This window comes from Schistocerca serialis, chromosome 4, assembly GCF_023864345.2.
Source record: "Schistocerca serialis cubense isolate TAMUIC-IGC-003099 chromosome 4, iqSchSeri2.2, whole genome shotgun sequence".
NCBI lineage: Eukaryota > Metazoa > Arthropoda > Insecta > Orthoptera > Acrididae > Schistocerca > Schistocerca serialis.
The window spans coordinates 269954646-269979501 of record NC_064641.1 but is presented as its reverse complement, the minus strand read 5'-3'; the positions used below and the strand labels follow the sequence as shown (position 1 = coordinate 269979501).

The 24856-nt window shown below is 37.7% G+C and overlaps 1 protein-coding gene across 3 annotated transcripts in view; it reads right to left on the bottom strand.

Moving 5' to 3' along the window:
* Window positions 1–1045: 1045 nt before the first annotated feature.
* LOC126473811 (inositol hexakisphosphate kinase 2-like) overlaps window positions 1046–24856 on the bottom strand; it is a 98623-nt gene continuing 74812 nt past the window's right edge. For all 3 annotated transcript variants that reach the window (XM_050101116.1, XM_050101117.1, XM_050101115.1), the window contains exons 6-8: window positions 21768–21973; window positions 10205–10466; window positions 1046–5887 (exon numbers count right to left, since the gene is read on the bottom strand). In XM_050101116.1, coding sequence (XP_049957073.1) covers window positions 5699–5887; window positions 10205–10466; window positions 21768–21973 — 657 coding nt within the window. In that variant the 3' untranslated portion in view covers window positions 1046–5698. The remainder of the gene's footprint in view (window positions 5888–10204; window positions 10467–21767; window positions 21974–24856) is intronic.

The window sequence follows — 24856 nt, the reverse complement described above, 5'->3', positions numbered from 1 at the left end:
AGTCTTTTGAAACAAGTGTATGATAAAAATATATAAGAACAGGTGTGAATTGCAAAATAAGTTTCAGAAAGATGATGCACCTGTTTTAGCTTTGGTAATGAGAAAATTGAGAGGTAAAATGTGATGTGCATAGTGTTGAAATACCCACATCTTTCTCTTGTCTGCCATCCTGTAATTTCCACCAGTTCCTGTGTCTAAAGAAATCTGTCTTAAGAATATTTTGAGTGTTATGAATATTTTATGCAACCACAAAAAAGAAAAAAAACAAGAGGTTTCAGAGCTTCCTTAATTTTACGTCATGGAGAAAATCTGCTTCACTGGATAAATATGGGTAAAGTGCATTGTCCTAAAAATAAAACAATACAAAAATGCAAGTGAATTTGAAAGTAAAAAAAAGTGGGCTTATTTATCCAAGTTTGGATTTTGAAGCTTTAAATTTCCTGACCTATTAACGTACCCATCAAATTCAATGATAAAGATGAATGTACATGATGACAGTTTTCATTAAAACAGGCGTCCATGTCACTATATGTGGTTCAAAACCCTGGGTGTGAAAGATATGCTTTTTATAAACTGTCTTCTTGGTTCAAAATGGCTCTGAGCACTATGGGACTTAACATCTGAGGCCATAAGTCCCCTAGAACTTAGAACTACTTTAACCTAACTAACCTAAGGACATCACACACATCCATGCCAGAGGCAAGATTCGAACCTGTGACCATAGCGGTCGCGCGGTTCCAGACTGAAGCACTTAGAACCGCTCAGCCACCATGGCCGGCTGTCTTCTTGGTCTGACTGAATAATGTATAGCAGAATTTAAGCTTTTACAGACTGAATGCAATACCCCTATAAGGTAATATATAAGCTCTTTAAGTTGTTATGTTATTACACATACTCTTCCTTCCACCATTCCATTGCTTCAAATGTCAACCTATCTGCCCTTCTCTTCATATGTGAGCCTTTACTAACGTCACTCCACCAAGTAGTTAGAAAAGGTTAAGAGGTACTTTTGTTTTCATTTATTAACTTTTGCACGACAATCAGAAACCTTTGAAAAATATTGTATTGCTTTTAATTCATTCCACAGGACAGACACAGGACTGTAATACACAAATTAAATTATATGTACAATAATTTACCTTAAAGTAGGCAGGTACAAGCACACAGGCCTTCCAAATGCAGTCAATCCTCTTTGCATTGCACAACATGAACAAAGTGATGAAATGCAAAGAACTGCAATTGGGCGGCAAGATATGTGAGCACAAATACAGTTTGGGCACAGATAAAAAGAAGAAGAAGAAAAAGAAACAGCCACTGCTCCAGATTTGAGTCTTTGAAAAAGAAACTTTATGTAGGCTTATTATATTATACCATAACAACTGTCACATAGTTTGAAACTGTAACACACATTTTTGGGCTCACAATTTTTATATAATGCTTTATTTTAGAATAATGTCCATTATATTGGACAGTGGCCTGCAATAGTGATCATATTCTTTCATGTTTCAATTTGAGAATGTAATGACATAATTAGCTAAATTCTAGAATTATAGATCTGACAAGCAGTGCACCAGAAGCATGTATAATGTGTACACATGTAACAATAAATGATTGAAATCTTAAAGTTTCAAAAATCATATCTGGACAAAGAGAAATAACGATCTTCATAACAATGTTCATGTTTCTGGGATATCAACATGATTTGTTATCTGTTCCTTGAAGAAAAACAGCTATCACTTCAAATTTGTTTGAATCTGCAACTAACACTTTTGTATTATTTGGTCTTGAAAATATTTTACTCAACTATTACAGTTAATTTACTCTAACAATCAGCAAATTTAAAAATAAAAAAGTGCAAATTATTGCCCAGGGTAAAAATTATGACACGTGACCATTACAAATGTGCTCAGTTGTTTATCACTGATTTGATGTAGCAGTAAAATATCACAGCACTAGATATATTTCCTCAAATTCCTCTGGTTCAGAAGATTGGATAACATGCAGCTTTTTCCTCCAAAACATATCAAAAGTTTTAAAAGAGAGAAAACAAACCAATATGGTATACTAAATTACTTAAAAACCACTAATCAAGTTTTTTGTTATGGAATGCTAACACAGACAAATTTAATATCCTGTTTCTAAAAATATATTAAGGATTCATGTTCTGATAACAGCAGCATTAAAAATTTAGTGTGGTAACACAATTTTGAAGTTAAACACTAGTCATTTGAGAAATTGAATAACATTATATCTCTGTCTATACTCTGTTGCAGAGGAAGAAAACGATTAGTGACTTCTGTTTCATAGGTGGGAAATGGGAAGAAGCTGTGGCTCTTTCTTTTATCCTGTTTTTACAAAGAATGGTGCCCATAAACAGGTTACAGTCAGCAAACATTTCTCACAGCATGACCAATGCATTATCACTGGTTAATGCCCATTACATCATATATACAGCATTATAAAGGATAAGTTTTTATAATAGTACAATAATGAAAAAGATGTGTATACTACCACTAGTCAGTACTTCTGTGAGAAACTTAAAGTCTCTTAAAGCCATTGCTAATGCAGCATAATTTATCTTATTCACTGAGACAGAGTTACTGTAGGAACAATGGGGAAGAGGTATAAAACAAATATTTGTAGACGACAGACAGTTACAAAATGCAGTACATGTATCACAAAGACATTATTTAATATTATCATTATTTCAGCGATGAGCACACAAACAGTTTTACAATCAAATGTGGTCCCAATATGGGAATTAAGTATGTCAGATTAAAGTGAAACAAGTATGAGGATCATTACAATTTTAAGCACCACAAGATACTTAGTAAATACAGTACACAAAAATGTGTCGAGATTTTAAAAAAATAATAATTCACAACAAGGCTCCTTCTGAAAACATAGCGGTTCCAGATCCAGCTGGTTAACTATTTGTATATACATAATCTAGTAACCAATCTATACAACCTCTTTAGAATTTCAAAATCATAACTACAAACAATAAATGCAAATTCATGAAGGAAGTGTTCTCAGATCACAAAAGAGATGTTCAAAACACTAAGTGGTATTAAGAAATATTATACATATAGTATACTTCCAACACACATAACTAGGAACAATTCCTGAACTTAAGTAAAATTTAGCACATACATCTTTTTAGAATACAAGACAAATAAAAGTTCAGCAGAAATTTCCAGTGCTACAGTCTAGTTTATCTTATTTGTGTATAACGTTCAATAACACCCAAATGTCAATTGCTGATGTAGTATTAAAGAAATTAATTCAAGCACAAGAACAATTATTTGTACATTAGATGTGATAATAGGGCAAGAAACTGCAAGACAGGAACTTAAAATTGACTGGCTGACAGTAACAAAAACAGACTGGACATTTCTGATGTCACAAAGGGGGAAAAGTAAAGGAAGGTGAAATAGTAAACATTAAATTACTTAGCACATATAGCCAGCAATTATTAATTTGTTTGTTTTCAATTATGATCACATCATTTCAGAAATGAAGCACATTTTGTTTTTGATACATAAAATATCCCTAATCATAAATAAACATCAATAATTCACATCTGAGAGACAACACCTTGACTTTTTTAAGTGGTTGCTCTTTAACTGATAGTATTATGTACAGCTTCTAATCAGCTAAATCTACTCTTTATATGCTCTCGTGTTCTAAGCACAAAAACAGCACACTAAAAGGAATGTCTACCTTGATCTAACAGGACACAGAAGAGAGAAATATCCATAGAAAATTCCTGAAGTATGAATTTACAGGAGCAGTCTGTGGTCATAACAGTTATGAAGCTCTTAGGCATGCCATTCGCAGAGTCTTGTCTGATGTCAACCCAATGCTAATGCTAATAAACTATATATATGTCACAATGGCATACCTTGTAAGAGATAACTGTGATATATTTAATGTTTTTTATTTTGTAAACAAGTACAGGATGAAAACTGCATCTATACTATATATTTTTATATCATTATTACCAAAAGGCATGAACCACAAATACTGTACTGAAGTCAATGGTAATTTCTCCCTATTGCCCTGATATATGAACAAAAGAAACTTCTTTTCATACTACAGAAAAGTAAGCTACACAGTTTTGCCAAGGACTATATTCTGTAGGACATGTAATAATATGCCCAATGATATTTCCAATAACGTTTTGGATGTGCTGTTTTGAGCCCGTTTTATGTGATGTCTTTCTTATCTGAATGAATGTTTACTATTTGAAGCAATTTACCTGCACAATGTAATAAAATTTTCTTTCTTTTGTCATGTTAAGTACCTCAATATAAAGCATAAAATGAGTTTAACCTGTTACTAATAGACTATAAGAAACTTAAACAAAATAACATTCCTACCACGATGAGAAATGAACATGATCATTTATTTGTGAAAATGTCAAAACCTCAAAATTAATATTCGTGTAGCATTTGTACAAGACACAGGAAGTCCTTATACCTACTCAATTAGTGCAATGGAAGACACAGACGCTCTCATTTCTCTTCAGATTTCTCAGTTTTTCTTATCAGAGAAGGAAGAGTACTTTCCGTAGCACACAAAACACACAGAAAATGTTTCATCACGAAAGCACTCTGTGTCGAGCTAAAATTGAGGAGGGGAGGGGGGGGGGGGGGGGGGGAGGAGAAGAAGAAGGAACGGCTACTCTTCAAAGTCACATGTAGTCCAGTTAAAGAAACAGTTTCAGATGAAATTTAAAATTTCTTGGCAGTATATCTCATGCTGCTCCATTTCATACTTGACAAGATCACTTGTGCTAATGATAAACTTGAATAAACACTGAAGAGAAGCCACTGCAAGCACTTTCAATCCTGCAACCACTTGATTGCTAAAATGCTGCCAAACTTCCTTCACTACAATCTTAGTACTGAACACAAAGTTCATTCTGGATGTGTTCACTGAAATTGTCAAACACTTTAAACTTCACCAATGTGTCCACCATTCTATAAAAGGAATGTTTTTATGATAAGTTCAGACAACAGCTGAAACAACATATAACTGCAGCGAAACAACATATAACTGCACGAGGTAAAGTACAAATTTAAAACGAGATTCAAATGAACAGAAAGTGACACTACTGTAAATCAGATAAACAACACAATACAGTTTTAGCTGAAGTTAAAAGGCAATCCTAAGTTGATTTCACTGACACTGGACATTAAAAGTCATTCACCACACAATGTATGAAAAATTACAAACACAACCTACATTTTATTGCATTAATTTTTATATGACAGTACTTGAAGTGCAGTCTTCACAACGGCTAAGAATGCCTTTGTGTAATTCATCATTTTGATGCAAAAACTTCTGGGCTCTTTCAACATCTTATTGAAAGTGCTCAGTTAATGAAACTGTAACACAGAAAGGAACTGAAACTTAACAGAGTCAATATTTTGAAATAGAAGCATACGGAATTTTGCTCTGAACAAACAAACATGATTCGTGTAATCTTGTTTGAGCTGGATATTAGTGCCAATCAAGCTAATTTCAAAGACCAGAATTATGATTAATCACAATGAAACTTTGATGCACTTTTCATGTTACTCAGAAGTATATGCAAAAACAAATTCAGGGAGGGAAGCAGACTACCCAATTTTTTATTGTTATATGGTGTATATCCAGATCTGTGTGAACTTAATTCTTTTACATCAATGGTTTAGCCTTCAGCTAGGATTTCCAACAAGAGACGGCGCAGGCTATCCAAGCCAGTCAAGAAACCACAATCTGGTCCCTGATGAACTGTTGAGCCTTGTCTTCGACCAAAAGTTGTGTGTGCAAAGTCAATTACACGGACATCGACTTTTGAGTTCTGTTGCATGTGTGCACCACTCTCATCAGGAAACACCTGTATGAAGAATTACAAATATTTATAAATGAAATACTGATAATTACACTGATGAATACATAAAACAAATCTCTCTTTCTTTATTCTGTGAATTCTATCAAAAAGGGAAGGTAATTATTTTTACTTTGGTGAGATTATTAATATTAATTAATAACATTTTACAAGGAATCTTATTTACCTACCATCTAATCTTAGTTTGTAGTTCTTATAATGTCCCTTTTTCATCTTCTGCTCATTCTAACATTAAGGACTGGCCACTGTCTAGATGATTAGACCTTAGTTCCAATTGTGTACTTGCTGAATAACAATATATTGGTGGCAGTTCAATTTACAAGGAAAAGGAAAGTACATGTTACTATTTTCAATTCAGTTCAAAAAGGAGAAGCCGATCTGTGAATAATATTTCAATCTTGAATCAAAAGTCAATATTTTGCATTTCATGGAAATTGTTTCTATTGCAAGAGTGGTTTCTGACATCCAGTTACATCATTTTATTTTTAAAATTTAAAATGGTGTTGAATGAGCAGAAAAAGATGGTGTGTAAAACATGTGAAGGAATGCACTTTGTTGATTTCCAGTTCTGACAGCCTTTGCCTTGGGGTGTCAAACTCTGCTTAGTGAATTCTGTGATGTTGCTTTTGACATCGAGAACACACACTTAAATATACACATTCAGATCTGTTACTATTCTGAGTCAGGTAAAAGGATGGCAGTGTTCCACAGAACTTGCCTTATATGTTAAAAAAATTTATTTTATTATTTTATTTATTTTTTTAAATTTTACTAACCATACTTATCAGTCTCCACATCAGATATGAGACCTCAAAGAAATCTTTTCACAATCCTGGTTATCATATTCCTCCCAATTAGGTTTTGAGTCAATATGATGTTCTGTAGGTCTGACAAGTTTAATTTCTATATCTTCAAAGGAATCTAATAGAAGCTGTCTGGTATACAATGGAGTGTAACTGACTGCAGACCATGGCCATGCAGAGTCAACTGATTCCAGTATTCATCATCAAGTACTGAGATGTTGTGATGACTTTAAGTGAAGTTATACCGCGAGCCCCCCCCCCCCCCCCCTTCCGCCATTAACCATGGACCTTGCCGTTGGTGGGGAGGCTTGTGTGCCTCAGCGATACAGATGGCCTTACCGTAGGTGCAACCACAACGGAGGGGTATCTGTTGAGAGGCCAGACGAACGTGTGGTTCCTGAAGAGGGGCAGCAGCCTTTTCAGTAGTTGCAGAGGCAACAGTCTGGATGACTGACTGATCTGGCCTTGTAACAATAACCAAAATGGCCTTGCTGTTCTGGTACTGCGAACAGCTGAAAGCAAGGGGAAACTACAGCCATAATTTTTCCCGAGGGCATGTAGCTTTTCTGTATGGTTAAATGATGATGGCGTCCTCTTGGGTAAAATATTCCGGAGGTAAAATAGTCCCCCATTCGGATCTCCGGGCAGGGATGTTGTTGTCACGAGAAAGAAAACTGGCGTTCTACGGATTGGAGCGTGGAATGTCAGATCCCTTAATTGAGCAGGTAGGTTAGAAAATTTAAAAAGGGAAATGGATAGGTTAAAGTTAGATATAGTGGGAATTAGTGAAGTTCGGTGGCAGGAGGAACAAGACTTTTGGTCAGGTGAATACAGGGTTATAAATAGAAAATCAAATAGAGGTAATGCAGGAGTAGGTTTAATAATGAATAAAAAAACAGGCGTGTGGGTAAGCTACTACAAACAGCATAGTGAAAGCATTATTGTGGCCAAGATAGACACAAAGCCCATGCCTACTACAGTAGTACAAGTTTATATGCCAACTAGCTCTGCAGATGATGAAGAAATTGATGAAATGTATGACGAGATAAAAGAAATTATTCAGGTAGTGAAGGGAGACGAAAATTTAATAGTCATGGGTGACGAATTCGAGTGTAGGAAAAGGGAGAGTAGGAAACATAGTAGGTGAATATGGATTGGGGCTAAGAAATGAAAGAGGAAGCCGTCTGGTAGAATTTTGCACAGAGCATAACTTAATCATAGTTAACACTTGGTTCAAGAATCATAAAAGAAGGTTGTATACCAGGAAGAATCCCGCAGATACTAAAAGGTATCAGATAGATTATATAATGGTAAGACAGAGATTTAGGAACCAGGTTTTTCATTGTAAGACATTTCCAGGGGCAGATGTGGACTCTGACCACAATCTATTGGTTATGAACTGCAGATTAAAACTGAAGAAACTGCAAAAAGGTGGGAATTTAAGGAGATGGGACCTGGATAAACTGAAAGAACCAGAGGTTGTACAGAGTTTCAGGGAGAGCATAAGGGAACAATTAGCAGCAGTGGGGAAAAGAAGTGCAGTAGAAGAAGAATGGGTAGCTCTGAGGGATGAAGCAGTGAAGGCAGCAGAGGATCAATTAGGTAAAAAGACGAGGGCTAGTAGAAATCCTTGGGTAACAGAAGAAATATTGAATTTAATTGATGAAAGGAGAAAATATAAAAATGCAGTAAATGAAGCAGGCAAAAAGGAATACAAACGTCTCAAAAATGATATCGACAGGAAGTGCAAAATGGCTAAGCAGGCATGGCTAGAGGACAAATGTAAGGATGTAGAGGCTTATCTCACTAGGGGTAAGATAGATTCTGCCTACAGGAAAATTAAAGAGACCTTTGGAGAAAAGAGAACCACTTGTATGAATATCAAGAGCTCAGATGGAAACCCAGTTCTAACCAAAGAAGGGAAAGCAGAAAGATGGAAGGAGTATATAGAGGGTCTATACAAGGGCGATGTACTTGAGGACAATATTATAGAAATGGAAGAGAATGTAGATGAAGATGAAATAGGAGATACGATACTGCGTGAAGAGTTTTACAGAGCACTGAAAGACCTGAGCCGACACAAGGCCCTGGGAGTAGACAACATTCCATTAAAACTACTGACGGTCTTGGGAGAGCCAGTCCTGACAAAACTCTACTATCTGGTGAGCAAGATGCAATGAGACAGGCGAAGTACCCTCAGACCCAGAAGAATATAAAAATTCCAATACCAAAGAAAGCAGGTGTCGACAGATGTGAAAATTATCGAACTATCAGTTTAATAACTCACAGCTGCAAAATACTAACACGAATTCTTTGCAGACGAATGGAAAAACTGGTAGAAGCCGACCTCGGGGAAGATCAGTTTGGATTCCGTAGAAATATTGGAACACGTGAGGCAATACTGACCTTACGACTTATCTTGGAAGAAAGATTAAGGAAAGGCAAACCTACATTTCTAGCATTTGTAGACTTAGAGAAAGCTTTTGACAATGTTGACTGGAATACTCTCTTCCAAATTCTAAAGGTGGCAGGGGTAAAATACAGGGAGCGAAAGGCATGGAGAGCTGCATCAAACCAGTCTCAGGACTGAAGACCACAACAACAACAACAACAACAACATAATTATTCACTAGCCGCTATGTTACAATTATATTTATTTCAAAACAGTTCTGAGAAATGTGCACGAATGTCAGTGATAATTTCATTTACAGTATCTGTGTTCATACATTTTGCAAGCTGAAAACGAGTCATAAAACTAAGAATGTTCACATATAAAAGCACTGCTATTGTTTTAATACAATTATGTAGTACACAATATAATCATAAATGTGTTCTATGCATTGAATCAATTTTTAAATAAAAGTTAATGCCTAATGCTGTAACCAATCATTTATATATGCTTCAAGCTACACATTATAATAAGAAACACCACTGAAAACTAGTGTGAAATAAATACAATTTCAACATAGCAGCTGTTTATTTTTATCTTCTTTAGAACAAAACTACTGCAGAGTCCAATCTTATCAATTTATGATGTTATTACTGAAATGTCAACAGTAGGGAGAGAAGCTTGAACACACTTTGAAACCTTAACATAAAAAGTCAACATGACAGAGATGAAATATTAATATTCTATACAGATCTTACAGATCCTAAATCTGCTGATTTATTTTTGTCTTTTCTATGCCTGGAGTCTCGGTATTGTATCAAACTTCACAGAAAATAATGATAAATGCTTCAATATTTAAAAAAAAATCTTTTTACTACTAATGTAACAAAACTTCCACAGAGACAAGGCAAGAGCCAGAGGATAGAATGAAAAATTGTATAGTAAAGGCATATTCATGTCATAAACACATTACAGATATAACATTTGAGTGTCCATATATTAAATGGCCCAGATTGTATATACAGTGACAGTGGTGATGAGCTTCTACAAAAACATTTCAATAGCTCCATAATATTTTCAGTATCACTGAGAACACAATGAAAGAGGACTTACCGTGTCTTCTGAAATTGGCACAAATCCTGATGAAGCTCCACGCGCTGCTGCTGCCCCAAAACTCTGAACTGGCAAAGGTGCTGATGGTTCACACGATGAAGAACTGGCTTCCGACAGGGAAAGGGGCATATCAGCATCCATGCTGCAACAGTCTGATGATGAGCCTTGCGTAACTTCATCACAACTGCTGGGCAGCTCAAGGTAACTGTCATGTTCTGGTTCTGGTTCCCACTCACATCCCTCATATACAACCAAAAGTGAACTGCAACATAAATTACAGAAAAAAAAAAAAAAACATTTCACTACTTCCACTGTGCAAGAATATTTGAGACGTCATGTCACCTGACCGTTATTTAATGATATATGAAAAATGTATTGAAGGTTATGAGAGGAAGGCACAAAAGCACATTTAATAACTGAAAAATTGGATTCCATTTCATAAAAGATACTCAAGTCTTACTCTGTAATTACATTATTTACTTCAGTTAAATCATTTTCATGTCTGAGATGACCCATCATTCTTTGGTGGTGTCAATTTCACTGTCCATTAATCCACTGATTGTGATTATACCCTAGCTACTGCTAGAATTCTGATAAAGTCTTTGGCCGTTGGGATGAACTACTTCCAGGATACATATTTATTTATTCATTTATGTTCTGTTCCATACATTCAGGTATATGGAACATGTCAAATCATACAAAGTTCAAATACATGGTCCAGTCATATTAATGTGACCACTGCCTATGTGCAATAACCACCCACAGACAGCAATAACGAAGGAAGGTACATAATGCATGTCTGGGGGACATGGAAAACAGTACAGTCACTGTTATAATGCTAAAATGGAGCAATTTACTTGACATCCAAAAGGGCATGATCATTGGGTTTCGGACCACAGGTGGAAGCATTTCCAAAATGCCTAAGATTGTAAACCCTTTGCATGCCACCATGATTAAAGCAGACTGTGGATGGAAGAATGGCACTATCCAAAACTGGCACTCACACAACTGTGGTGCTCCATGGGCCATAGATTACAAGGGTGAACGGCAGCTGCGGAGATGTGTGCAGACGAATAGACGTGCAACTGTTGAGCAACTGACTGCCCAAATGAGCTCCCGGGGCAACTAACACTGTCTCATCACTAATTGTTCAGTGAAAGTTTCTGTACTTGGGCCTCCACAGCAGACACCTGGTTCATGCACCCCTGCTGACTGCTGTTCATCAGCATCATAAGCTGGAATTTGCACACCAATACCACAACTGGAAATCCACTGAGTAGTAACAGGTGACCTTTTCAGATGAATCATGTTTTATGCTCCATCGGACAAATTGCTGTGGCATGAAACATCTGAAAGCAAACACCCTGCAACAATCGATGGAAGGGTGTAGGCCAGAGGGCATTCCCAAGGCGATCTTGTCATTCTGAAAGGCACAACGAATCACTACAACTATGCATCCATCCTTGAGGACCATGCCAACCCCTACACACTGTTGGTTTTTCCTCGGCACGATGGCATCCACCAGTAGGCAATGGAATGTGTCACACAGCTCGTAGTGTATGTGCATGGTTCGAAGAGCACCAGGATGACTTTACCGTACTCCCCTGACCACCAAACTCCTCAGCTATAAACTAAATCGAGAATCTGTGGGACCACTTTGACTGAGCTGTTTGCACCATGGATCCTCAGCCAAGGAAACTAAAGCTTCTGGCCACAGCAATGGTGCTGGCTTAGCTCTACATCCCTGCTTCTATCATCCAGAACCTCATTGACAGTCTTCCTTCATGTTTCTCAGTGATCTGCATTGTAAAAGGTGGTTATTCAGGCTTCTGAGAGGTAGCCATATTAAAGTGACTGGGTAGTTTGTAACTTGCATCACAGTAAAAGATAAAATGTAAGTAAAATATCAATCACAGAATATATACTGAATTAATGCGAAATTGTGTTCCACTGAGGAAGGGTGAGTGATACATATACAAGAAGCAAAGTTATGCTAAATATTACATTAAATAACAATAAATACACTAAAAAACACAAAAAACAAATTTCACATGTCTATGATAGTGCCCAAAATAACATAAGAATGGTAATATTTCAAACTTATCATATATTTATATAATAGAGGGAAACATTCCACGTGGGAAAAATATATCTAAAAACAAAGGCAGAGCCACATGTGAAAGCACCCACGTGACTTACCAACTGACATGCCTACACTGTGAAGCCTTCTACGTGGGAATGACCAGCAACAAACTGTCCATTCGCATGAACGAACACAGGCAGACAGTGTTTGTTGGTAATGAGGATCACCCTGTGACTAAACATGTCTTGGTGCACGGCCAGCACATCTTGGTGCAGTGTTACACCGTCCGGGTTATCTGGATACTTCCCACTGACACCAGCTTATCAGAACTCCGGAGATGGGAACTTGCTCTTCAATATATTCTCTCTTCCCGTTACCCACCAGGCCTCAACCTCCGCTAAATTCTAGTTGCTGCCGCCTGTACCTCACCTGTCATTCAACAACATCATTGCCTCTGTACTTCCACCTCGACTGACATCTCTGCCCAACCTCTTTGCATTTACACATGTCTGCCTGTGTCTGTATATGTGCGGATGTGTGTGTGTGTGTGTGTGTGTGTGTGTGTGTGTGTGTGTGTGTGTGTGTGTGTGTGAATGCGCGCGCGCGAGTGTATACCTGTCCTTTTTTCCCCCTAACGTAAGTCTTTCTGTTCCCGGGATTGGAATGACTCCTTACCCTCTCCCTTAAAACCCACATCCTTTAGTCTTTCCCTCTCCTTCTCTCTTTCCTGATGAAACAACCTTGGGTTGCAAAAGCTTGAAATTTGTGTGTGTTTGTGTGTTTATTGTCTCTATCAACATACCAACACTTTCATTTGGTAATTTACAGCATCTTTGTTTTAGATATATTTATCATATATTTAAGATGATGAAAATATGAGAAATATGAAGCAGACATTGTTGTAGGTTCCACTGTTCTCTAACGGTGAAAAACAATCCAGTGTAAAACAGAATTTCTGACACAAAATTAATTAAAACAAGTTCCAAATGAGTTTCAGGGTTAGCAGTGACAAAAAGAGATAAAAAATATTATACAGATATTGCAGTTTACTAATTATTTAGTGTAGCGGCAGCCACTGAGCCGAGAGGATGCACAGCAGAAGCACTTGTGTGATAAGCTGTAAATTAATTTACTCTTTGTTTCTTGTTCATGTGCTTCTGCAAAGAAGTGAACTGTATGTGCGTATTTTACTGTGTAGACTAGTGGTTAGAAAATTAATTGTAGTTTTTGTTTTTTGCGTAACTCTTGTGAATACCCTTGTGTAGGGTGGTTTCCTATTGTAGATTTTCCGTGCAGAGAAATTTATTTCTGTTTAATAGGTTGCGGTCTCAGAGTTCAGTGAGAAATCTGTACACCAACTTTTAGTGTTTCTTAATTCTCCTTTGGTATATTTTCAAACTAAGTAGAGCCATATGAGACCTTATATCTATTTTATACACAGTACGATACGGCTAGGGACTGTGCTTGTTGCGAGCGGACACAAGGAGAGTTGGTTGCTGTCCATAAACAGCTGGAAGCTGCGTTAGCTACTGTCGACAAGCTTCTAGCAAATGCTCAAAGTTGTGACATAAGGGCACCAGCAATGAGACCTGCAACACCTTTGGTGTCTCTGGAATCCCCTGGTGGCCTAGACATCACTTCAGCTTCTGATACGCAACATCTGACCGGTCCGTCCTCGCTCCAGAGTGGGTGGCAGACAATGGTGGGTTCATGTGTCATTGGGTGGAAGGCGAAAGAGGGAGCAGGCCATGCGGCTGGCTCCTTACATTATAGCAACAGGTACAAGGTGCTTCCCAGTGTTGATCATAACTCTCAGCCAGCACGGGATGCCTCTCCAGTTGGGCCAGCAGTCGATTTTCCTGCCCAGTCCGGACAATTACAGAGGGCGGGTATGCTAGTCATTGGGAGCTCCAATGTTAGGCGGGTGATGGAGCCCCTCAGGGATATAGCAGGGAAGGCGAGAAAGAATTCCAGAGTGCATTCGGTATGTTCGTCGGGAGATACCATCTGTGATGTGGAGGAACCCTGCTGGTGACTATCGAGCGCACTGGTTGCAAGTGCCTGCATGTAGTGGCACATGTCTGCACGAATGACACCTGCTGCTTGGGTTCTGAGGCCATGGTCGGCTCCTTTCAGCGGCTGGCTGATTTGGTGAAGGCAACTGGCAACGCATGCGGGGTGCACGTTAAGCTGTCTATTTGTAGCATTGTACCCAGGGTTGATCGCGGTCCTCTGGTTTGGAGCAGAGTGGAAGGTCTAAACCAGAGGCTCAGACGGCTCTGCAACGGTATCAGATGCGAATTTCTTGACCTCCCCTATTGGGTGCAGAATTGTACGGTTCCCCTTAATAGGTCAGGCATGCACTACACGCAGGAAGTGGCTAAAGGTGACAGAATTAGTACTACTTATTGAAGGTTATAATGCACAGATAGTATTGAGAACAGAAAGCTGGTTGAAGCCAGATGTCAATGAAAATGAAATCCAAAGTTCAGACTGGAATATTTATCGTAAGGATAGGTTAGTCATCAATAGTGGTGGTGTGTTTATGGCAGTACAAAATTCGATAAAATCTAGTGAGGTTATCACAGATTCTGAATGTGAATTAATCTGGGTGAAACTGAGTATCAAAGAAGTAAAAATGGTGATCAGTGGCTTTTATAGACCACCTGGGTCACGACCTGTAGTTGTAGAGCATTTCAGACAGAGCTTGTAGAATATCGTTAGTAATTTTCCTGATCATGCCATTATAATAGGGCGTTACTTCAACTTGCCAGGTATAGATTGGGAGTGTTATGCCATCAAAACTCGTGCCAGAGACAGTGAATCGTGTGGCATTGTTCTGGATGTTTTGTCTGAAAATTACCTTGAGCAGATAGAGAACCAACTAGTGAGGGTAACATCTTAGACCTCCTGGCAACAAACAGACCTGAACTTATCGAATCAGTTAACAAAGAGGAAGGTATCAGTGATTATAAGGCTGTGACAGCATCTATGATGACGGATCATACAAGGAATGTTAGGAAAGGTAGGAAGATATATTTGCTCAGCAAGCACAACAGGATACAAATTTCAGAACATCTCAGCAGTCAGCATCAAATATTCTGTGATGAGGACGAAGATGTGGAGAACAAATGGAAAAAATTCAAACGCATTGTTCAATATGCCCTAGACAAGTATGTTCTGAGTAAGGTTTTAAGGGATGGGAAAGATCCACCATGGTTTAATAGCTGTGTCAGAAAAATGCTACATAAACAAAGAGCACTTAATCTCAGATTCAAGAGAAGTAAAAACCTAGATGACCAACAAAAGCTGAATGAAGCAAAACTGAGCATAAGGAGAGCAATGAGAGAAACGTTCAATGATTTCGAAAGTAAGACGTTGTTAACCGACCTGAGTAAAAACCCTAAGAGATTTTGGTCATATGTAAAATCAGTAAGTGGCTCAAAATCATCTACTCATTCTCTCAGTGATCATACCGGCACAGAAATCGAAGATAACAGAGAGAAGGCTGAAATACTGAATTCGGTCTTCTGAATTTGTTTCACTGCAGAAGATCGTAACACTATCCCTCCTTTCAATCATCATGTGAATGTTGAAATGGCAGATATTGAGATAACCAATTGCAGAATTGAAAAGCAGCTACAATCGCTTAGTAGTGGAAAGGCTTCAGGACCAGATGGGATACCTATAAGATTCTAAGATTATGCGAAAGAACTTGCTCCCCTTCTAGCAGTAATATATCATAGGTCGCTTAAGCAAAGGTACCTAATGAGTGGAGAAAAGCGCAGGAAATTCCCATTTTTAAGAAAGGCCTTAGGACAGATCCACACATTTATAGACCTATATCGTTGGCATCAATCTGTTGTAGAATTATGGAACATGTTTTACGCTCAAGAATTATGACGTTCTTGGAAAATGAACAGCTCCTCTATAAAAATCAACATGGATTCCACAAACAGAGATCCTGCAAAACTCAACTTACTCTGTTCCTCTAGGAGATCCACAGTGCAGTGGACAACAGCACTCCGGTTGACGCTGTGTTCCTTGATTTCAGTAAGGCATTTGACACCATACCGCATTGCTGTTTAATGAAAAAAATACGAGCTTATGGAATATCAGAGCAGACCTGCAATTGGATTCAAGACTTTCTTGCAGATAGAACTCAACATGTTGCTCTTAACAGAACTAAAATGAAAATGTAAAGGTAATATCTGGAGTACCACAGTGAAGTGTGATAGGACTGTTGCTGTTCACAATATATATATAAATGATCTAGTAGAAAGCGTTGGATGCTCTTTAAGGTTATTTGCAGATGATGCAGTTCTGTATACCAAAGTAGCAACGCAAGAAGATAGTAAGAATTTGCAGAATGATCTGCAGATAATTGATGAATGGTGCAGACTCTGGCAGTTGACCCCGAATGTAAATAAATGTGACATATTGCGCATACATAGGAAAAGAACTCCATTACTGTACAGCTACACTATTGATGACAAACAGCTGGAGACAGCATCTGCTGTAAAATATCTAGGCATAACTATCCCGAGCAGCCTTAAGTGGAATAACCATATAAAACAGATAGTGGGAAAGTAGACTCCAGATTCAGATTCATAAGAAGAATCTTAAGGAAATGTAACTCATCTACGAAAGAAGTGGCTTATAAGGCACTTGTTAACCTGATTCTTGAGTACTGTTCATCTATCTGGGATCCCTATCAGGTAGGGCTGATAGAGGAGATAGAGAAGATCCAATAAAGAGTGGCGTGTTTTGTCACGGGATGGTTTAGCTGGCGAGAGAGCATTATAGAAATGCTGAATAAACTCCACTGGCAGACATTACAAGAGAGACGTTGTGCATCACGGAGAGATTTACTACTGAAATTCCATGACAGAACTTTTCAGGAGGAGTCAAACAACATATTCCCACATACATCTCGTGTATTGACCATGAAGAGAAAATTAGAGACATTAGAACCAATACAGGGGCTTACTGACAATCATTCTTCCCACACACTATTTGTGAGTGGAACAGGGTTGGAGAGATCAGATAGTGGTACCCTCCGCCACACACCATTAGGTGGCTTGCGGAGTATGAGGTAGATGTAGAAGTGGTGCATTACAGTCATTTAATATAATGTAATTGGATAGATCAAAAAATCTACTCACCAAGTGGCAGCAGGAGGAAACACACATAAAAGAAGGTTTATTTATGCAAGCTTTCAGAGCCAGTGGCGCCTACTTCCGGCAGAAGGGTTTAAGAGGAGGAAGAGCATTTAAAGGAAAGGACAAAAGGAAAAGGGGTAGATTTTCGAAAAGTCACCCTGAACTGTGGGTCAGGGGAGACTTCCTCTCATTCTGACCCTCAGTTCTGGTGACTTTTCCAAAATCTACCCTTTTCTTAAACCTCTCCTATCCTTTTCCTTCAACCCTCTTCCTTCCCCTTCAACCTTTCTGTCGGAAGGAGGAGTCACTGGCCCCAAAAGCTTGCATAATTACAACCTTCTTTTATGTATGTGTTCTGCCTCCACTTGGCGAGTCGATTTTTTTTATTTTCAAACATTGATTTTTTCAGTCTTGTTTAAATTAGATATCCTGATAAAGTCAACCAAAACCAGTTCCAGAACAATTATCTTTAGTAGTGATATTAATTTTGTCTTAGAAATTCATCAATTGTTGAAATGATTTCTCGATTAGGTACTCTTTGAGAACTTTTTTGAATCTGGGCAATTGCTTACGAAGAAATACAATCCACACTGCGAGTGTATTAAACAGCTTAATGTTGAACTATTAAACTCCTTTTTGAAGTGGATTAGGACTTTTTAATTCAATGTGTTGACTATTTTTGTTCTTGTGTTGTAGCAATGATATCTGCTGTTGTCTTTGTACAGATAAAAGTTGTTACAGATAGAATAAGGACAAAATTATGAAAAGGATAAACTGCTACTCACCATATAGAGAAATTGTTGAGTTGCAGACAGGCACAACAAAAAGACTACTAAACATGAAAGAAAGAAGAAGAGAGGATCATCATCTTTCAAAAAAGATACTTGAAAGAGTGCATATGGTGGACATCACTCATTATAATGGCTGTTTTTTGTGCTGTGAACTTTTCTTTTTTTTTTTTTTTGGCAATCATTCAGTGGATGAATTTCCAAGAATTTTTGAAAATATAGTTAAAAAGTAGGTTGGGCGACAGTCTGTGACATTTCTTTTATCGCCTTTCTTAAGAAGGTGTGTCACTACAGCCCGTTTTAGTCCATCGGGAACAAATCCTTCTTACAGAGATGTATTGAATATGTTGCATATAACTCGTCTTGCACATTTATAACAACATTTCAGTATCTTATTAGAAATATTGTTCACACCAACAGAATTTTTATTTTTTATTGACTTAATTATTCTTTCATCTCATTCACTGCAATAGGAGGTTGCTACTAGCTTTCAGTAGAAGAACCACTGCTTTGTCCACACAGAGTCTTTACAGTTCCCTGTTTTTCAGCATTTCCCATTATATCATATTCCAAATGCCTTTTATTTTGTTTCCTGTAGTTAGCCATGATTTATTGTCAGCTTCTATATGACTTTTTAATTATTTTGAGAAAGGTAGTTCAAAAAGATACATGGATTCATTTAAAAACATATACATATCATCTGTTTCGTGGGAAACTGGACTCCAGTGCCTCTCTTGCAGGCTGTAGCTGAAATTTTTAGAGGTCTCATCATTTATTGTCCTAAAATATTTTCAAGAACATACAGAACTTAAATGAAATGAAAGCCATGCTCTGTGTAGTGTTTTCAGTGCAATAGAGCATTTTATGGCACTCACATTGGAGTATACACCTTCTGCATTCATTATTATACTGTTTAGCCCATAAATTGCTTGGTTGATTTTAGATCTGTCATTCCAATAGGGAACAGCAAGTACTATGAATTTGGTATTACTACATATTGAAAATAGTTTTTCTCCAATAACTTTGACATTGTTTCCATTTATAAGAATGTCATACGCTCCATTACATTTCCAATTTAAAGATATTGCAGAGAGGTTTACGGCATCCTTGCTTATTTGAATAGATGAGATTGAAGTTTGTGTCAGGGGAAATAGAATGGGAATGCACCAGACTACAAAAGTATATTAAAAGCACAGGTAGCCCTGATAATATGTTCAACAGCAAAAGAAAGACAGAAATCTATGAAGTGTATTTTGTATTACTGACAACACAAATCACACACAAATTCACACTTATCAACTGTTGTGGCCAACAAATCTTTCTGGTTACCTTAATGTCTTTTCACCTCCTTCCTTTACACTCCATAATCTTTGCAACTGCTGTCCACTTATATAAGGGCCGTTCAAAAAGAAACGAGCCGAGTCTGGAATGTGCAAACCGGTGCCAGGAGAGTAATATCGTGGCATGTGTAACGAGGTGCGGTTCTGACCAGAGCATTGAAGTTCACAGTACATCGCTAGAGGGCACGCGTGCACGTCACGTGACTATACACAGCTAGCAGCAGCATGCATCAATCGTCCGACACTGCCAGTTGCAGACTATGCTGACGTTGTTCTTTGACTAAGATGGCCCCCTTCTGATTCACTTCCTGCAGCATGGGACGACAGTGAATGCCCAGCATTACTCGTAAACCTTGTCCACCCTTTGCCAAGCGATCAAATCAAAACGACTAGGTAATTTCACCCATGGGGTCATTCTGCTCCACGAAAATGCAAAGCCTCATATAGCCAACACAGTTGCAGCACTCTTGCAGAAATTCAAATGGGAGGTTCTCGGCCACCCTCCATACAGTCCGGACATCTCTCCCTGTGATTATGCCATTTTTGGTCCCCTTAAAAAGGCTCTGAGGGGCAAACAATTCACCTCAGATGACAACGTCCAGCTGCACATGCAGAACTGGTTAACATCGCAGCCCCGGGAATTTTATGAGACAGCCATTCACCACCTTGTGTCAAAGTGGGACAAGTGTCTCAACAGCCAGGGTCAATACTTCTAACGTACAGGTACTAGTTTCTGTAATTATGCCTCCAGCTCATTTCTTTTTGAATGCTCCTTATATAACAATGGGAAAAAGCCTTGCACTTAGCACATCTGTGCCAAATGAATGTAACTAGTAAACAATAAGACAGCAAAATACATTCCTCGTGTAGCTTGTATGTACAAGGAGAAAATAACCAACAGTACAACTGAATTTTTCAATTTTCCTTGAGTTGTGATTTCATACTGGTATTCCCTTTTCTTTATAGGTGCAGTTGATTTGATCCATCGCTTTTACAAATATCTCCATTTCTAACAAATAATAGAATGGAGTGATGACCTTAATTTATTAGATCATCAAAACTGCGTGTGAAGTTGCTATATTGTAGATAGATCTGAATTGTCCACACTTGTTGAATATAATTTAAGTCTGACAAAATTGTCAATATGAGTAAACTTGGTTAGGCCTACACAAAATGGAATTTGTCACGATTCTGTGTTTGTCAATCAAATGATTTAAAATTCATTCTTCATCAAAGCAAAAGAACACATCTAAAACTTTCCTGGTGTATAAATGGTTCTCTGAAACTCTGTGCAAACTGTCATATGTCAGTAACTTCTGCCACAAAAAAAGTTAATGACATCCGGCATTTCACCCAAAATTTCATGGAACAAAAAGCACACACTATAGAAACTAGCAACACATATTCTATAAATGTATGTATTATTGAGTCCTACATATTTAAGGTGAATTTAACAAATTTGCTTCCTGCACTGAGTACAAACTTCAACATCATTTCAAATTTACACACTGTTTTATGTGTCTTAAACATTAGGTTTTTCTTCTCAAGCTTAGACATTAGACTAAAAAAACCTGACAAAAATTGCACTAACAAATCTACATACATAGTCTGTAATCTACTGAAGTGCATGGCAGAGGGTAGCATGGTACCACATGTTAGGGCTTTCTTTCCTGTTCCAGCAGCATATAGAGTGCAGGATAAACAACACCTTTCATGCCTCTTTGAGCACTGTAATTGTGTAGCCTAATCTTATCTTCACAGACTCTATGGGAGTGATATGAAGGAGCCTGAAGCACATTTCTAGATTCTTTAGAGAATACTGGTTCTTGAAACTCAGTAAGGTGGCTTTTGTGGGGTAACTGGCTTCCATCTTCAAGCTTCTGCCAACTCCAGTTTTTCAGAATTTCCATGACATCTGTGGTAAACTGTTTTGCCCTTCTCTGAATACTGCCCTCTCCCCCTCTTATAATTACTATGTATAATTTTTTGTCATTTAAATATTAACTTCTTCATGCAGTCTTATATTTTGTACACCAATTCAAAGCAAAACATAAATCAATCACTTTAAATACTTATAGAAATATTTATACCGCATTAAGGCAGCAATATTTTATGAAATCAGTAAATGTAAAAATATTTACCTTTCTTCATAGTTAATTTTCTACAAAAGTACTCAGTTATACTGCTTACCATGAGTAGAAACGGAAGCTGGTTTGTTGCTCAATGGCTCGCCTTAATTCTGCAAGCCTTGTCAATACCCTGCGTATCACGCCAACTCGCAAATGGAACCCATTATGGAAGAAGCGGTATAGGGCACCTTTGAAGCCTTCTTCATCAAGCTCACGCCCCCAGTATTTGTCACGTTTAATGTACTGATCTGCATCAGCCTGGTAAACCTAAAAAAAATGAGGCAATATGTTATGATGATTGAAATTAGCTTATCTCAGTTAAATTGCTCTGAGGATAAATTTTACAAGATTAGTACTTTCAATTTTTCTTCTTGTCTTTTCTGTAGTGGTAAAAAATTTAAATGGAAGGGTTGCTAATAACTGGATGCTGGAGAGAAACACAAAAAAGAGTGTTGGATTCAGGGCACTTGGCATCTGATAGCCAAAAGAAAGATGTTAAAGCAACAGTGTGGAAAAGCTGAAGACTAAGAAGACTTCAAATAGCTAGATGAAAATAGGCTGAACTAGACCATCAAGTCAAAAGCAGTTGTAGAGCTGACAAAAAAGAATGGTTCAAACAGAACGATAGAGAGGCACAAAATGCCCCCTCTCAAAATAACACCAGGACATTATAGCGTACTCTCAAGAACATACTGGAGCCCACAGTTCTTCAAATGGCCCATAAATGATAAAAATGGCAATCTTCTACTTATAAAAGATGAACGGGCTGCCCAACGAGTACTTGAAAGAAACCTTAAACCATCCCAATCCATCTAATACTTGGAACTTCAAAAATTAGCCAAAAATGTAAGAGCTGATGGTAAAAACAGATGATATCGCAAAAGCAGACGTATGTGCAGCAGTCGCAACACCTAAAAACAATAGAGCTGATAGTATGGATGAAATTTCAGTTGAAAATCTGAAATATGGAAGTGTGGGTTTTACTCAGCACCTTACTAAACTGTGCAATACCTGCTGACATACAAGGCATGTTGCAGATGTCTGGAGGAAACCTAACTGAATGTACAAATTGGAGAGGTGTCACATTTCTCTTGGTTCCAGGCAAAATCTTTTGCCTCATTCTTCTAAAAAGGATATAAACAGCAGCAGAATTGTCAACTATGAGAAGAATGGGCTGGCTCTCAAACTAGGAGATCACGCACCAAGCAAATATTTATTCTACAAAATGTAAAAGAACAGTTTACAGTATTCAATTGCTCACTGAACCTAAACTTCACTGATTTTAAGAAAACGTTGGACAATATACCCCAATAATCAGTGTGGAACGTTGTAAGCCTTCATGGAGTTCCTGATCATCTCACTGATGTTTTCAGAAGCCTGTACCTAGATTACAGTTGCTGTACATGAACAAAAGATGGAAACACCACTTTATTTAGTATTCTGACAGGCATACAATTTGTCACCATTTCTTTTCATTTTAGTGATAGATTTCATAATGAGAAGAGCTGTGGGCAACTCCAACAAGGAAATGTGTTTGAATGAGCAATCTAAGCTCATAGATCCAGATTTTGCTGATGACATTATTCTTCGAGCAGAAACACCACAAAATTTGCAACTAAAGTCAACCAAGCTGGATGAAATGGCCAGCTCTCTGGGGTTAAAAGTAAATATTGATAAAATGTAGACAATGTTCATTTAAAGTGGAAATTTATCTACTCAAATTATAGTGCAACAAGAGGTACCACAAGATATCGACCAATTTTCATATCTCGACAGCCTTATCTGTAATAACAGAGAGTTAGATGCAGACAACACCAGCAGAATGGGAAATGTTCTGCAGTCTTCCAATGAATGTGATTCATATGATGATTAGACTACGTAAGTATGTCCACAAAGCTTCTGCCATACTCCTCTATCAACTTACCAATAGGCATGTGAAATCTGGAAAACAACGGCAAAAAATCAGCACACAAGCTCTATGCTTTCAAAGCAAATTTTGAACGACAGCTATAACGACCATGTTTGAAATGACGAAATGCTGAGAAGAAGTGATCTACACAGTCTCTGTAAAATCGTTGCTGAAAGAAGACTGCAGCTTCCGGTATATGTTATATACATGAGAGAGGTAAGAAACTTCAAATCAGCACTTTTGTGGAAACCAATGGATGGATACAGAAGAGGAGGAAGACCGCGTAACACCTGGAAACAAACTTTTGCAAAGGGAGTTCAATGCAAGGGGAAGAAGTTGAAAACCTGGCAGCTGATTGAATTTGCTGGAGGAAACCTGTTATCCAATATGCTGCCTGGCACTGTAGGAACTAAGTAAAAGTAAGTACTTTCAATATGGAGACCTACACTGATTTGATCATACATCAAACCCACAAGAAGGCATAAGGAAGGACAAAATAAATTTTACTGTGTCAGTGGTGTTGCAGTGAGAGACTGTTCAGGTATAGAATTAAATACTATAACACAGTACAGTAACATAATGCTAATTTATTATTACTAACAAGAGAAATCATATCTGGACCAGTAATCTGACTGGATTCAGTATTTCCTAGGTTCTTAAAGGGGTGAAGCTGTCAGATGTAGAAGTAGGAGTATCCCAAATGAGTGTTATATAAATGATCTGGGCTGTAACATCCGAAGCTTAATGAGTTTGTGATATATAGGGAAATTGCAGCACCAGAAAACTATACAGGCTGTATACGCGGCCAAGGAAAAAAAAATTCCCAGATTTTTCCTGGATTTACTGGTTAAAAATACATTTCCTCCTGAGTGGAAATACACTTTCCCGATGTTAAGTATACTTTCCACTGGAACTGTAAAGCTTATCAATCCTTTGAATGGTTATGGTTTTATACACTGGTGTAGAATTTCCCAGAAATTTAGAAAACAGAACTCAGGGGGGAAACATGCATTTTGTCAAGATCTTTGATGTGCAGTAACATGTACGCTGCATATTTTCGTATTACTAAAGTTGAAATTCAAATTCCACAAAACACCGCATGTTACTTTCCGAAGGACTGAAATCGAGATTTATATGTGACTGTATTTTAATTAACTTGATAGCTCCCAGCCACTCCGTTCTTTTTTTAATTGATGTGAGAGCAGTAAACTAAGAGGAAACAGCAAAATCACTAAATGTAA